Source organism: Tachypleus tridentatus, chromosome 2 (genome assembly GCF_004210375.1).
Source record: "Tachypleus tridentatus isolate NWPU-2018 chromosome 2, ASM421037v1, whole genome shotgun sequence".
In the NCBI taxonomy this organism is placed as follows: domain Eukaryota; kingdom Metazoa; phylum Arthropoda; class Merostomata; order Xiphosura; family Limulidae; genus Tachypleus; species Tachypleus tridentatus.
The window spans coordinates 110,836,120-110,851,601 of NC_134826.1; the positions used below are offsets into that span (position 1 = coordinate 110,836,120).

Here is a 15,482-nt window from a genome sequence, read left to right on the forward strand (position 1 = left end):
TTTTACGTACTATTTATAAGTTGCTTGGGACTTATTGTTGATGCGTAATATCATAGCCGTTGTACTTCTTGATATAAGACATCTCGATAGTGTGTGAATGGTCTTACGTAATATTTGTGGGGTAAGTATAAGGTAGTAGTGTTTTAAGGGTGAATATAAATTTGAAATTCGTTACTTTGTGTGTTCTGTGGTATTAAATACATACATTTTACGGTAGTGTTTCCTATAATTAACTCGTACGACTAGTATTGTTATAAGTTATAATTCATAAGTACAAATTATAATAATCGAGTAAAGTGCCTACCACCGGCTGTATTGTAAAATGTAAGTGGTTAGTTAAAAATTCTTATGTTAATCTGATCAGTAATTTTACGTTTTGATATTGTTACTATTTGTTAGTACCATATTGAGTGTACATGAAAGATGAAATCTCTTTTAACTGGTACTAATTCTAATTTCTAGTCAAATTTTGGTATAGAATTGGCTTTATTAATTTACAACGCACTTTATTTCTGATCTGTGTAGTTAGCTTATGAGCTTTATGTTTGACCATACTAAAAGTTATATAATTTGAGGATTCGATTAAGTTGTTTAAGAAAACATTTAAGTTCCTTTTTGTACAATAAATATTGAGTAATGGACTAATGCAAGACATTACTACTGGGCTAAGACCAACGGCATACGTATGTTTTTCCAGGTTTTGGAAACAAAGAACAGTGTCTTGTCCAAATATTTTTTATATAGTCTACCTTTTTATTTATTTTTTTGAAGACTCCTTGAACGTTTGTTTGCTTGCAATTTTTGGTTTGTTTGTTTTAAAGCGAGAACTTAATTATCTCAGGAAAATTGTGAATCTAATTAGGTAGGTAATTTGGTAATTATAGCTTGTATTTTTCAAGATAGGAAATTACACATTATTGCAAAAAATTCGTCAGTTGCATAAAATTGGCGTCTCATTACAAATAAATGGTTCTATTTAAAAAAAATACAAGAGACTAAAATGTTTTTAAAAATGATTGGAAAATACGAAAACAAATTGCCTGAACACAAAACAAAGAAACATGATTCAATTTATGTGAAGATCTTTGAGCAGTTGCCCTCAATTGAAACCTTGTTCAAAAACTTGGATATTTATGAAAATTAGAGAAATTTTGGTGGTTGACTTCATTTGATTACTGGATTCAATTCTCATAGTTATAATTTTTCACAAAGTATATATCTTGTGCTTTGTTAAGGTAATGCAAAAATTTTGCAAAACTCTGTATTTAAAAATAGGAATGCACATCAAAACTTAATTTTTTTATTTCTGTAATTTTTTGTTCTAGTGATACATTGTTTGGGATCCAAAACCAGCTGCAGTTAATAAAGTGACTTAGGGTTTAGCAAATTGTAAATTACCCATTTACAATTTGCTATATGATATACTTTAGTTACTTGTAATTCTGGGGAACATTGTAAATCTAGAGAATAAAATATAATGGATGACATAAGGAAAATATTAATGTAACTCGCACCTAACATGTAAGACTAGTGTTTGTTTCCAGTTTATTCATTGTATTTTGCTGAGAGTGAGTTATATTTTTTGGAAGAAAAATCATTACTTAACATTTTGCTTGGCCAATTGCTATAGTACTGTAACTGATTATATAAAAACACTTTCATGATAAGACAGTATTCTCTTGATATAGTAGTAGTGCTTTCTCATTTTTTAGAGTGACATGTTTAGTAAAAACTAGCATGATTTATTGAGTTTTCAGATGTAATACAAAGAGAAGGTGAAAGAAATAATAATGCTGCAAAAAAGAATATAAACAGTTTCTTATAAATATATCATATGTTAATAGATAAGTTTTATGTATGCGATGCTTAGAAAAAGGAAATTTTGTACATTAATTAGCTTAGGATTAGTCTAATAGAATGGGAGAATTTCTACATTTGGACATGTGGTCATGCCTCACTTTTAACTTGAACTAGTTTCTGTGCAACTAGTGCATGAGATTGTATATGTCCTCTAAGCATTAGTAGATTACATAACATGGAATGTACTATACAAGCTTAAGTAAATTAAATACATAATGAAATTTGTTAACTCCAACAACAAAATGCAATATTTCAGTGTAGTTGGAATTGTAAAATAAACATTATTTTAACTGTAATAAATATTAAAATATTTGTATCTATGCATTTTCTAAATATCATGATAGGAATATAATTCTTTATTGGAAGTACTTGGCAGGATTGTCAAGCAGTAAACTTTAAATATATATTTTTATTTGTTATAACAAAACCAAGCTGAAACAAAAATAAATTAGAAAATAATAAACAAAAAATGCTGCACTAATTAAAAAGATCCCAGGGTACAAGCTGTAATGTGGGATAGAAAATGTATCTTAGATTTCAGAAGTGACTATGGAAGTAGGACCCCGATTGTGGTAGGGATACACCATCTGTCAGTCATAACTTCCATTCACCAGTTTTACATAAATAAATAAAATAAAGGAGTAGCAACAGATATAGAAATTAGGAGAGTGTTATGTGGGTGCTGAAGCCCACAATGTCCCACATCTGTATCATCCTTCACTGCCTGCAGAGAGTTGTGGAAAGGTGACTGCTCTCTAACATAAAGAAGGAAAAATTAATTGAAAAATAAGGTACTACCATTTTGGGGGGAAGTAAGTTAAAACATTTATGCACATTCAGGTAAGTGTAAGTTTAAGCATTAAAATACTGTAGTATAGCTTGTAAACTTAAAACTAACCATGGAAGTGTTTATAAAATACAAATAGAAAAAAATTTCATTGTAAAGTTTTTTCAGTTCAATTTCAGTTAATATTTTTGGCTTATTATACTAAAACAAATTGTTTTAAGAGTGGCTTTGAGATGCAAAAAAAAAATTACATAGGTATAAGGGTCTATAAGATTGGATTTTTATCTACTTCATATTCTTTTTTAGTTCCATATATTGTAATCAGTTTATTCTGTAAATCTTACAGTTGGTGGATTTTTTTTGTACATGTATAGCATATAAACATTATAAACAGACTTTTTGTCCAGGTGACTATCATACGTAATGAGAAAGAGGTTTTTGCTTCAAATGGTACAACATTCAGTTCTAATGAGTCTGTTTATGGTGCATAACACATTTTTCAAAACTTTATTTTTAGCCTAATATTCAGTCTTAAGTGCTTGAGTATGTATAGTGATTCACCCAAGTGTACACTAGGAGTGTAATTTGGATCACTTTTGCCAATTTCATTGTTATCTGGAGGGGAATCAACATTTGGAATGCTATAGTACTAATGATGGCATGAATTATGCTGTTATTGACAGTTGATTCCTTTCTTATTTCGAGGAATCTTAGTTCACTGTTATATGGTCGTAATATGTACTTTCTCCATTTAGATCTATATTTCGGTTGTATACTATGTGCCCTAATCCTATCAGAATGACTGGATGATATCTTGCTAACATTACTTTAGTGTGAATTTTATGAACCACTTAGCAATATGACAAACCATTATTGGTCTGAACTACAAAAGTTATGGCTACATTAGGTTATTTCTAATATATAGCTGTACATATGACTCTGCTGAGCAATTTGCATCTTTGTTGGTTAATGTTTAGGGTGTATATACAACTTGTGTGGTTTTGGTCAGATTTTAGAATCTGAAATATGAAGAAAAATGGATTTTTACACTTCAGCATTATAAAATAAAATTCATTTTGCTAGTGCTATCTCTTAATGTAATTTTTATCAGAATTTCATTATGAGAAACAATGTATTCGAAACTGAAGTTGTTTGTTCACATTAAAAATTGGCTGTAAAGTAGTCACAAGTAGGATAACTTCATTATTCAATGTTTTTTAAATCATTGGTAGAAATCAAATGCTTCTTGTAAACCCTGGACTTTGACACATGTTTCTGTACATTGTATAAAATAGAATTAGTCATGTCACAAGAATCATAACATAAAAATGAGTAATTTATGTTTCAGAAAAATTGAATTTATCATGTCTGCCTGCAAGCTACAACTGACCAAACCAGCTCCTGACTTTAGTGGCACTGCAGTAGTTGATGGAGAATTTAAAGAAATAAAATTGGAAGATTATAAAGGAAAGTACTTGGTACTATTTTTCTACCCACTAGACTTGTAAGTATTCATAGTATTTAAAAAAAATATATTAAAACCTGAAACCTGTAACAGACTTTGTGAAATCAATAGAATGATGCATTATATAATTTGTTCTTAATTGTATGGTATTTGGTGAAATGGAATTTAAGAGATTAAAATAATAATAATAAAAAAAATGGTGGAAAAAGAAACAATGTTGTGAATGACTTTATACTTTATATGAAGTACCAACAGTGTGAAGAGACTTTCTGCAAATTGTATTAAGTGTTTTTAAGATTGCTTTAATGAGTATTGAAAAAAAAGATTGTTTTATTGTTCATCAAAGTTGTTTTCAACTCATACTTTAAATGGTTGTCATTATTAATAGGTTTTATTAGTATCACAGGTTTTTACCAGAAAATTTGAAATATTGTTATCATTGTATCTTTTTTCTGAATGATGTATAGTTAAAAAAAAAACAGCTGATTTTTATAATGTTAATGTTTTTCTAATAATTTTTGTGCATTAAACTAAAACTAGCTAATTTTGTGCTTTTTAAACACCATTTGTTTAAAGGTGTTTAATCATTTCATGTCATAAAAATGTTAACTTTTCCAACATGTATTGGACCAATGTAAATAATCTTCAAGACAAAAAAAATTATCACAGTGATGAGGCATAAGTTTAAAAGTATAATCTATAAGTATATATATCATTATCAGTATATCTTACTCTATGGTAGTGATATACATCTAATTTAAGTGAAATACAGTAGGACATATGAGAAATATAACTATCTGTACAATAAAGTTTGAAAGCAGCAGCACTTCTGATGCATTACTGTTGAGTGTATGAAAATGTGTAGATACTTTCCATTGAAACAGTGACCTGTAGTTACTGCTTGATGAATAATGCTCATTATTTTAATTGCAATTTAGTTTACAAATGAAAAAATTAAGTTAAAATGCTTTATCCATTTGCTAATTTAAGATAAATTCTAAATCTTTATAAATATTTCAAATCTTCAAATTCAGTCATCTATCATTTTATTTTATTCAATTAAATTCTGAAAGTTAACTCCCACTCTAAAGAAATAGTGAATAATCACTTTTTTTTTATCAAGTGAGGTATCAGAAGTAAGCATTATAAAGTATTTAAAATGAAGGTTTTTTATTACTATTCTTCAGCCAATTTTGGAAATTTGTAAAATATCTATAAAATAGTCACTTGCTTCACATATTAATGTTTTGTTTAAGAGTTAATTTTGACACTTCTAGAATTTTGTTAAATTTTTTGCAAAAAATTGCAAGGGATGTAATGAAAAACTGAGAGAAGCTAGGTTAGAAATTTTGCTAAAACAAGTACAGATAGAACATGGGGTGACACATGCCTATTTTGCTCCCTAGTTAGATGTGTATGGTGCATAATTTGCTGTGATTGGAAATTAATATTAATTACTGAAATTATTGTACACTACCATAAAAGCTATATTTTGTATATTTGAGTGTGTAATAAGACATTCTTAAAATGCTGTTAGTAAACATTTAGTTTGTATGAAATAAGTATTAAAAATTATTATCTGAACCATGTTTTGATATGTTTCTTTTTTTCCATATTCAGCACATTTGTTTGTCCAACTGAAATCATTGCCTTTAGTGACAGAGTAGAAGAGTTTAAGGAGATTGGTTGTGAAGTTGTAGCTTGTTCAACTGACAGCCATTTTAGTCATTTGGCTTGGTATGTTTATTTTAAAAATTTGTTAGAGTATATGGGGGATGTAAAGGTTCACTAAGTTTGCCATAAGGTGCAAAATAAAAGTTATACAAGATAAAGATAGTTGTATAGATCTTTGTCTTAAAAATGGAGATGAGATAATTGTTCCTGAACTTGAACTTAGTTGATATTGTTGGGTTCATGACTACCACTGTTCCTGTCAATAAACTAAAATCTCAATGTAAACAGGATTAGTGATATTTTTCTCTTTTTTGCATAATTAAGTTTATTATTTTTAGCTGTCCTCTGGCAACTTTTCAGGATTTAGACCTTCATATGCTACTTGTTTCAAGTCAACATTACTTTGTTTTGTTAACATTACATATGAAAACTGCATATTTGTTTTATGAACAGTGTGGATTAATAAGTTGAATTGGTGTGTTAAATACATAAATTGTTTTTTTGTGACCCAACACTAATTAAAGATTTTCAAACAAAGATTCAAAATAGTGGTGATTAAAACTTGACATTTGTAGACCAGATATCTTTGAAACCTGTTCTGGTCATCAGTATATGCAGTGTAATAGAAATTTTACCTAATTCAGTTCATGCATATCCCAGCTTATTGTTTTTAAACATGGTTGTAACAATTACTGAACCAGAACAATGTTTAATGCTTTTATCCTGCAATAATATAAAATGTATGAAATATTAGCCTTGCTATATATAGCATAATTTCCTTGCTGTAATGTTTTTAATGCTTATTTTAATAACTTTTGAATACTGAATGGCACTTGATTTGAATTCTACCAGGATCAACACTCCAAGAAAGGAAGGTGGTCTTGGGAAAATGAAAATTCCCCTCTTATCGGATAAGAGTAGTGAAATTGGTAAATCTTATGGAGTACTGAAGGAAGATGAAGGGATTTCATTCAGGTACTTGGTTTTTGTCAGTATTTCATATTTATTCTGTTTGATTTTATTTAAATGTGACACTCATTTAGTATTTTATTTATTCGATGTTTGTGAATTTTTTATTTAATAGTGGTTTTTATTTTATTTCTGAACTTTTGTTTTTATATATTGTACAGGATTACACACACACACACACACACACACACACACACACACACACACACACACACACACACACACACACACAACGTTTAGTTGCTTATAGTTCTATATTTTCGGTGAATAAATCTGTTATATAACTACACTAAGCCTTTAACTGATCTGTATATTGGCTGCTGATACCTATCAAATGTAGAGAATTCTTTGAAGTTTTTCTCACATGATTTTTTTAAAAATATTGGATTAGTAAATTTGCATATCTTTAAAAATACATTGTGGATTTGGGTGTCTTCACAATAAGGAGAATGCAGTGAAGTCAGTAATGGAGAAGCAAAAACAAATATTGGCACCAGCCAATTCAGGGTATGTTCTAATTGGTGAAATAAACATGGTCTGCATTATGGCATTTGCTGTAATGTAAACCTACTAGACTGCAGACAGGTTCCAAGTAGTTTTGTGAATGTACATTTTTTTTGTGATGTGGATAAACATCAAGCTTGCATGCTTGTGGATTTACACAGAAGCTTCTAGACACTAAATGTAGTGTGTAAACACACGTAGTGAATGGAGGGAGAGAGAGAGAAATGAAGCTCATGTTAACATGCATTTAAAAGTTGTGATACTTGATTTTCTTACTCTTGCTGTATCTTGTGTAGTTTGTTTGTACATCCTGTCTTAAATACAATAAGTCAATTTCAGCAATGTGTTTTGAGGTACTTTTTGTTCTCAGCAAGTTTTATTGTCATAATGCTTGAATCAAAACTCCCTGATGATTTATTAACATCTCATTATCAACTAATTTTAGTCATTTTCACTGACTCACTATTTCAATCAGATTGCAAGCTTACTTGTAGCTTTGGTAAACTGTTTTTGGTTATATGTCATTAAGGAAACTTTAATCTGGAACTCTCTTAAATATACTTTCACTAAAATCTAAACTTCAAGATAGCTCAAACTGGATTTCTGGTATTTATCACTAAGTTCATGTATCTAATAAGATCTTAGCCAAAATTTGAGCTTTACCATCAGAAAATAGAAACTTGTTCATCTTTTATTTACATGTATAATCAAAGGTTGCAGTTATATAGTAATATAAATTATTTATGAAGAAAGTTTTTAAATAAAATGCAAAAAAATAACCATTACATGTTTCGAAATGCAGGTGTAACAAAACATACTGGCTCACATTACAAAGTGTTTTTATGTAACACGACGTGGAAATATGTTCCATTGCTCCGAGCATCCTCTTTAAAGAAAAAAGGGCTGCAAATGCATATGTATCCAAAAAACTAGTAAAATTTAATGACAGCTGATTACTCTATAGATGATTCTAGCCTTTTTAAGTTTCATAACTCCAATATCAAGATTTAAGTGTTATACAGCACAACCAATTATATAGGCCTGCAAATTTAAACGTCATAAAAGTTGTTTTGGCTAGTGATGAATTTTCCATAATTCAGCTATGCAGATTTTGATTTTTTTTTTTTTCATTTTTTTGATCTGTAATGATTTTTTATAAATCTGGAAGAAAGAAAAACTTACTTATATCAAATTATTTTGTTTACCACAATGAACATTTTATGTTTAACAACAAAACTGAAGAAAGGGGAAGAACATTGTTAAGTGAATATACATCCTCAGTCATCCTTATTTTAACTGTGGAATCTATGTCTTTTGGTCTCAAAACTGTGTTGTACTCTCTTTTATGTATTGCATTTGGAGCATCTTGTTTCAATGACCAGCAATGATTGGCCATTATGCTGATATTTCACTTTCTCTGATGCCTCCTTTATTTCCCTGATGTCTTGATCAAACCTTTCCAGACACTTGAGGTTGAAAATAATCTATCATTTCTGTTGACATCAGATTTAGAATAAGATGAAACTGTATCAAGAGTCTTTGAAGTAGGTACAAGTAGATCAGGTCATTCCATGAACAAGTATTGTAGCAGATTGAAGGTTCTGATAAGAATTTCTTTTATTGTGAGTGTTGTAGCCCTGCATGTTACATACAAAATAGCAGTTATTTCTCTGGTGTGTAGACCATTGGAATTCCAAAAAGCAAATACTTTATCATTAGTCCATTGTTTCAACTCAACTCAAATGGTGCACACTTTGTTCAGAGCCCATGATTTGTCTTGGTCCCCAAACATTATTCCAGAATACATGTAACGACTTTTTTCATGAAATCTGTAATGTTTTGCCATTGTTCCTTTACAATAACTTTACCACAAAAATAATGTCAGTCATTTACTTAACCTCTTATTGCCATTGCAGTGAATAAATAATATTGAAAAGAACAAAATAGCATAGTGCATGCACAAACAAATTATCAAGATATGACTAGTGGTGTTTTTTTTAGGTTTTAGAATGATCAGTAAGATTAATGTTGTGATTGGTCTAGAGAAATCTATAGCTAGTGGATGTCAGTATTTACCCATAATAAAATGTGACCATGAAAATGGTTTTTTACGTAGAAATGTGTATGATGTTTTGTGAAATATCTGTGCATGATGGAGAAAAATGAATATTTTCAGATTTAGTTTACAGGAATTACTGTAGAATATATGAAAATTTCAAGACAATAGAACCATTGCAGGCTTGTGTTATTAGGTTTATTTATTCCCTCTTAAGTGTCAAGCTTTAAAGTAAAGTAAAAGTAAACTTCTGCTACAAAATATATTTCAATTCTGATATATTTAGTTTATTTGAGAATTATATAAATAGTGTTGATTAATCCAAAATCTTAATCTCTTCCTGTTAAATGTTTATAATGTTATACAGCTGATCTTTAAGGTTAATGTGCATCATCATTTTATGCACAACTTCACATCAGCTAACATTGGAGAAACTAAACGATGTCGTTAACACAACTTTATCTAGATAAGTGTTCTAGTTTTTTTAACCTTAGGTTGCTCAACTTGCAATCTGTAGGTTGCAGGGTAAAACAAATCCATCACAGAACATCCTAACACTTTGTCCTGGGTCAACATAGTCAGTTTCACAACTTGTAAAGAGTAGCTCAAGGTTGGTGTTGCCTTTGCTGTGGTTGGTGGTTTAAAATTAGTTATGATGGCCTCAGTAATACTGTCATAAACAAAACTTTCTAGTGTCCTTCTTGTTCATTCCATAATGATTCTTTGGTTTTTTTCTTTATAATGGTTATAATTGTGTATTCTACAAAATATTTATTCTAATTTTTGTTTGATTTTAAACTTAGACTACTTAAAGATTTTTTAGAATGCTAATATTTACTATGGTTAAGTACCAATTTGCTAGTAGAGTGGGTTATGTCTTTCTCTTGATTAGTTATGAATGCAAAACTTAAGGCTCCAACACTGTTGTAAATATATAAAGTAAATTGATACTGAACTACATGCAGTAAAAAGTGTGGAGAAAATGTATACTATATTGCTATAAGAGGTGGCTTAAATAATCTTTTTCTAAACATTCAAAAATAAGGAGCTTAAGGTATAGCTGTAGAGGCATTTAGTAGCCCATATATCTTTTGTATTTATACTAGGTGTTTGGTAGTAGGTGTTGGCAATATTTTGCTATTTGAATGTACCTTTGCATTTTAACAGTTTCCACAGGTAAGGCTTCCAGGGTTTTGCAAAACCTAATATTTCAATTCCTTTTGGATCCATTTGTCTGTTGACCAGCACTCTTACCAAAACCTGATTGTACAAAATAAGCAGGTAACTACTGCACCCCAGAGATCAAAATGGCACAAAAAGCAAGTGATAAATAGCCCCATAGCATATTAAAGACACAAAGAAAGAAAAAAGGAAAGATTGATTACACTGTTTCATTGGAGAGTGATAAAGAGGAAATGTCTAGCATTACTTCTGAGGATCATCCAAAAACTCAAGTGTGAAAGCAAAGCATTTTTGTAGTACTTCAGGGCATGGGAACAATGTCTGAGATTGACAGTTTATTGGAATTTGATCCATAACATTAAAGTTTCCAAATGATGAAGCTCAAGAGAAGTCAAGGTTTGGTACTTTTGACAAGAGCAATTGATTGTTTGCATTCTGGATGACTGTGTTAAAAATTCTGTGCACTATGTTACTTCCAGAAGATCCAAATAGTCTTATGACATGATTAGAAACTATTTATAAGAAATCTGATACAAAACCATTCGTATCTGCTAACGAAGTGCAACAAGCTCCTCCAGAGAAATGTATTCAGAGAAAAGTTGTACTGCTGTGTTAGTCAATGATATTTAAGGTGAGAGGCAGATTAAAGACTGGAGAACAAGCTTTTGAAATAGCTAGATGGCACTTTCATCAGTTGAAGTCTGGGTTTCAGCTAGAACCTCCAGTACAATCTGTTCAGCATTACTGTAAGTGACCTGCATTTTGATAAAGGTGATGAATTAACCTACTAACACCTAGGTCAAGGCCTTCATATGTACTCTAAAAACAAAGAACAAGAAGGGGAACAAATAGCCAAGAACATGACAACTATGCTTGATCTTAAGAGTGTAAATCAACAATGTAACACTGCAGGCACATCTTCTAAGGTGGATGTCTGCTAAAAAGACTAAGTTTACTATTGTGTACTATGGGAGACAAACTTAATAGCGTCACCAAGTCTGAATTTTTATTTCAAACTGCAAATGCTAATAGATGCCTGGCCTGCAGAAGCACTGTTAATAAAAAAAAAAAAAACAAAAAAAAAACAAAAAAACTTGTCAATGATAAATGATGTTACATTGGACCATAACTATTTTGCTGTATGTAGCAAAATATTTGTGGTTGAAAATTAATTTTAGAAGGCACATATTAAAGTTTTAAAGTCAATAACTGATTATTCTAAAGTTAACATAGAAATGTTTTAAATTATTGAGTTTAGAAATTTTGTGTGTGTGGTTATCAACAGGGAATAAAAATGAAACCAGCTTTTGAATTGCAAGATTCACATCTTGTAGTGTGTGACTTTTTTGTATCATTATTTCTTTTATTTATATACCTACTGTAAATAATCAATTAATGTTTTTCTTTGGTTTTGTTTTCTTGACTCAGGGGGCTCTTCATCATTGATGATAAAGGAAATTTGCGACAAATAACAATTAATGATCTCCCTGTTGGACGATCTGTAGATGAAACTCTGAGGCTTGTTCAAGCTTTCCAGTTTACTGATAAGCATGGTGAAGGTAAGAATTTACCTTAAATTTTTTAAAATGTGTTAAAAAAAAAAAAAAGTCCTTTCATTTCAGCAATTTTTTTATTATTATTTAAATATCATTAAAATATTACATAATTTTAAAGTGCTTAGTATATTTTTATATGAAACTTCAATATGCTTATACTTTTGTTTCTATAGTCTGTTGGTATTTGAACATTAGACAATGCATTTATAGGGTTTCTTTTTCCATGCTTCTGTGCCTTCCATTTGTTCAATTGAAAATTGATTGGTTGAAATTGATTTCAGCTTTAATTTTTGATGATTGTATTGTTTGGGAGACAGTATTTTTATTATGTTGTGTGCATTTGAGAGTAACAGGAATATCATTATATGGCAATATATTGGGTAAGGTTAGTAGATAAGGCTTGACTACTAACTCTTTGGATGCATTAAGTGTTTTTTATATTCAAATAACATAAGAAGTAGAACGTCTTTACTGAATATAGTGTAATCAAGATATAAACTAATGTCAACCAAAAATAGTTTCAAAAATGTTAACTATGCCTAGCAAAAGTAATAATATCACCATTGTGAAAAGTAAGGTCATTGTTCTCTGGTAAATCTTTCACTTATTCTGTGTTTGTATGATTTCCATGAGAACGTCAGCTGCCTGTATTGGTAAAACAAAGTATCAGAAGAGACATGGATGAATATTAACCTACTGTGCAAAGGTGTGCACATTACAATAGTTTATAGTTGCATTAAAAATGGAAATAAGCTGTCTTATTTTCAATGTGTATCCAACTTTAATATGCAGCAAGTTTTCATTTCATAAACAGATGTTAAGTTTTCAGTCTTCAGTGTGTTATGTGCCACTTCTCCATTCTGTATTATTTGATGTTTTTAATACCCCTATATATTATACCAACTTTACTATAAATTAATTTATAGTATTGCTTTTGGTAAGACATGATAGAATTTTGTAGCATACACTCTTGTTTCGTAGAGAAATCAGCAAGTTTAAACCCTATCATATTCTTACAAATGAACAGAAAGGCTTTGGTAAAGACTTCACTATTTGTGGGAAAAATATAACTAAGTAATCTTAATGACAACATCCAACTTGTGTTGGACAATGCTTCTGTAGCCAACTTAAATAAAAGAATCTCAATATTATTTGTATTTTTGCCACAAAATACAATTTCCATTTTCCAACCTATGCATGAGGGTGTGATATTTGTTTTTATAGCCTGTTACTTAAAAATTAATAGAATAATTGGCATGTGCCATCAAAGGAGAAAAAAGCATCAAGAAATATTGGAAGGACTTCAATATATGAAAAACAGTCGACAATATTGCTTTGTCATTGGTATACTGCACAGGGTATAAAATAATTTGGGCTTATGTGCATCATCGATTTTAAAAGCTTTAAAATACATTGCCATAATTAATAATGGCGATTGTTGTGTTTGCCCAGGCTGCTGGCTTCAAAGTTTGTGAAGGGAGCAGACAGAATAACTGCTGGCTGGTCATTTCTAAGAATTGACTATTGATGAATTAATGCAGCAGATGAATTAGATGACAATCCTGGTGAAGGCGATGACAAACCAAAGATCATAACTTTAAAATTGTCATAAAAGTTTTTTATTTCTTGACTTCATAAAGCACTTTCAGACATGGACCCCAACATGGAAAGGAGCAGCTCATTCAACAGAAAAGTGGAGAAATTATTAAGCTGCTACAAAGAAACTTATTTAAAAACAAAAGGGATTCCTGAGCAAGCAACATTGGACTCCTTTAAAAAGTAGAGTTGGCAGAAGGTGTTAAGGTTTAAAATTTTCAATTTTATAAAACAAGTTTTCAAACAGTTTGTATTTGTCTTCAAATTAAATGTCTTGCTTGTAATATTTGTTTCTTTACATTAATACATATCAATGTTTATTTTAAAAATAGTTTATCCAATTACTAAACTTGAGTAAGGGAAAAATAATTTTGCAGCAACACATTCCTGACTTATAATATTTCCTGAGGGAGAACCTGCGTATTATAATGTGCTCTTTTAAGGAATCCACATTTCAGGTGCTATAGCCAGATATACCTGTACTAAGTTTTTTTTGTTTTGTTTTTTCAATGGATATTATTGTTATAAATGTAAATAATAAAAAAATTTATAAATGTACCAGATTATTCAAGGAAATGTAAGTGAAGAACAAATTTCTTTTTACCATAACTTGAACTGTTTTCTGGATAATTTATGGATTTGTTATGTACTTTCAGCAGTTATATGGTTCAAAAGAGCAATAAAACAATTAAATGGGAACAGTTGTAAACTGTTATGAGGCTGGGGATGTTTAGGATAAATAGTTTTCATTTTTTGTTACAGCTTGCACTCATTTTAGAAAGCTAAATATTTCTACTTTGAGGATATATATTTAAAAAAAACAAAAAAACTGACAGGTCTGTAGGCATTACAAGCTTGAAGAGATGTGTATTTTGGAGTTGTTTTTTTGTTTTTTTAATTCCCATTATGTTAAAATTCAGTTATTGTGTTGGTCCATATAACTGCATTCCCAGTGGTCCAGTGGATGTGAAAGAAATATATGGTGAGAGTAAAAACGTTTTATTTTTCTGTACAGTTTGTCCAGCAGGATGGAAACCAGGTGATGACACCATGAAGCCAGATCCTAAAGGCAGCAAGGAGTACTTTGTGAAGCATTAACTATTATAAAATGCTGTGCATACAGCATAAGCTACATTATAACACTGTGCAGCCAAAATGCTAGGAACAGCAAGGAGTACTTTATGGAACATGAAATTTAAAGACAAAATATTATTTGGATTCTATGTATAATTTGGTGACTTGAGCTTGTATTTTATGTATTCCAGAGCTAGATTTCCTTTATTTTTTGGATGTTATAGTTCTTTCAATTTACAATATGTCAATTTCATTCAGAAAATGCAAGATTAAAAAATGGTATTGGCAAAACTAATTGTGGCCCTTGTCTTTTCATTTATTACAAGATTTTTACAATAATTATATGTAATTTTAGTGACAATTTCCATGATAAATGATATTTTAGTATATTTTTACAAATGTATATATAAACACTTATTTGATACATTGCTTCACAGATGAAACTCTTCCAATGATGTGTATGTCCACAACAGTGTAGCAGCTTTATTGTTGATGTAATAAAACGTGGATGTATATAATATTTTTTCCATCTATTACAATAAATGTTTTGTAGGCATTGTTCAATGAATGTAAATATTCAATTGAGTGATAAACAGTTGGAGTATTGCATCAAAATTTACCTTTTCTATGCTGTGGGGATACATGTACTAGACACTCTTGTAGTTGTCCAATATTTTTAGACATTAACGTTGAAAACTTGTAAATAAAATAAAACTAATCTTCCATTCTCCGAGAGAAATTAATTCTTTATAAAGGTTG

The 15,482-nt window shown here is 30.0% G+C and overlaps 1 protein-coding gene across 3 annotated transcripts; it reads left to right on the top strand.

Annotated features, from left to right (window-relative positions):
• Positions 1-15,018, top strand: LOC143244839 (peroxiredoxin-1-like). 3 transcript variants are annotated; one of them, XM_076490235.1, is made up of 6 exons: positions 1-121; positions 3,996-4,151; positions 5,733-5,849; positions 6,639-6,761; positions 11,926-12,056; positions 14,665-15,018. In XM_076490235.1, the coding sequence occupies exons 2-6, from the start codon at positions 4,012-4,014 to the stop codon at positions 14,745-14,747; spliced, it is 594 nt and encodes a 197-aa protein (XP_076346350.1). In that variant the 5' UTR covers positions 1-121; positions 3,996-4,011; the 3' UTR covers positions 14,748-15,018. The 3 variants fall into 3 exon arrangements, with proteins under 3 accessions (XP_076346350.1, XP_076346348.1, XP_076346347.1); XM_076490233.1 differs by having other exon boundaries at positions 117-324; XM_076490232.1 differs by lacking the exon at positions 1-121 and adding an exon at positions 630-862.
• The last annotated feature ends 464 nt before the right edge of the window (positions 15,019-15,482 follow it).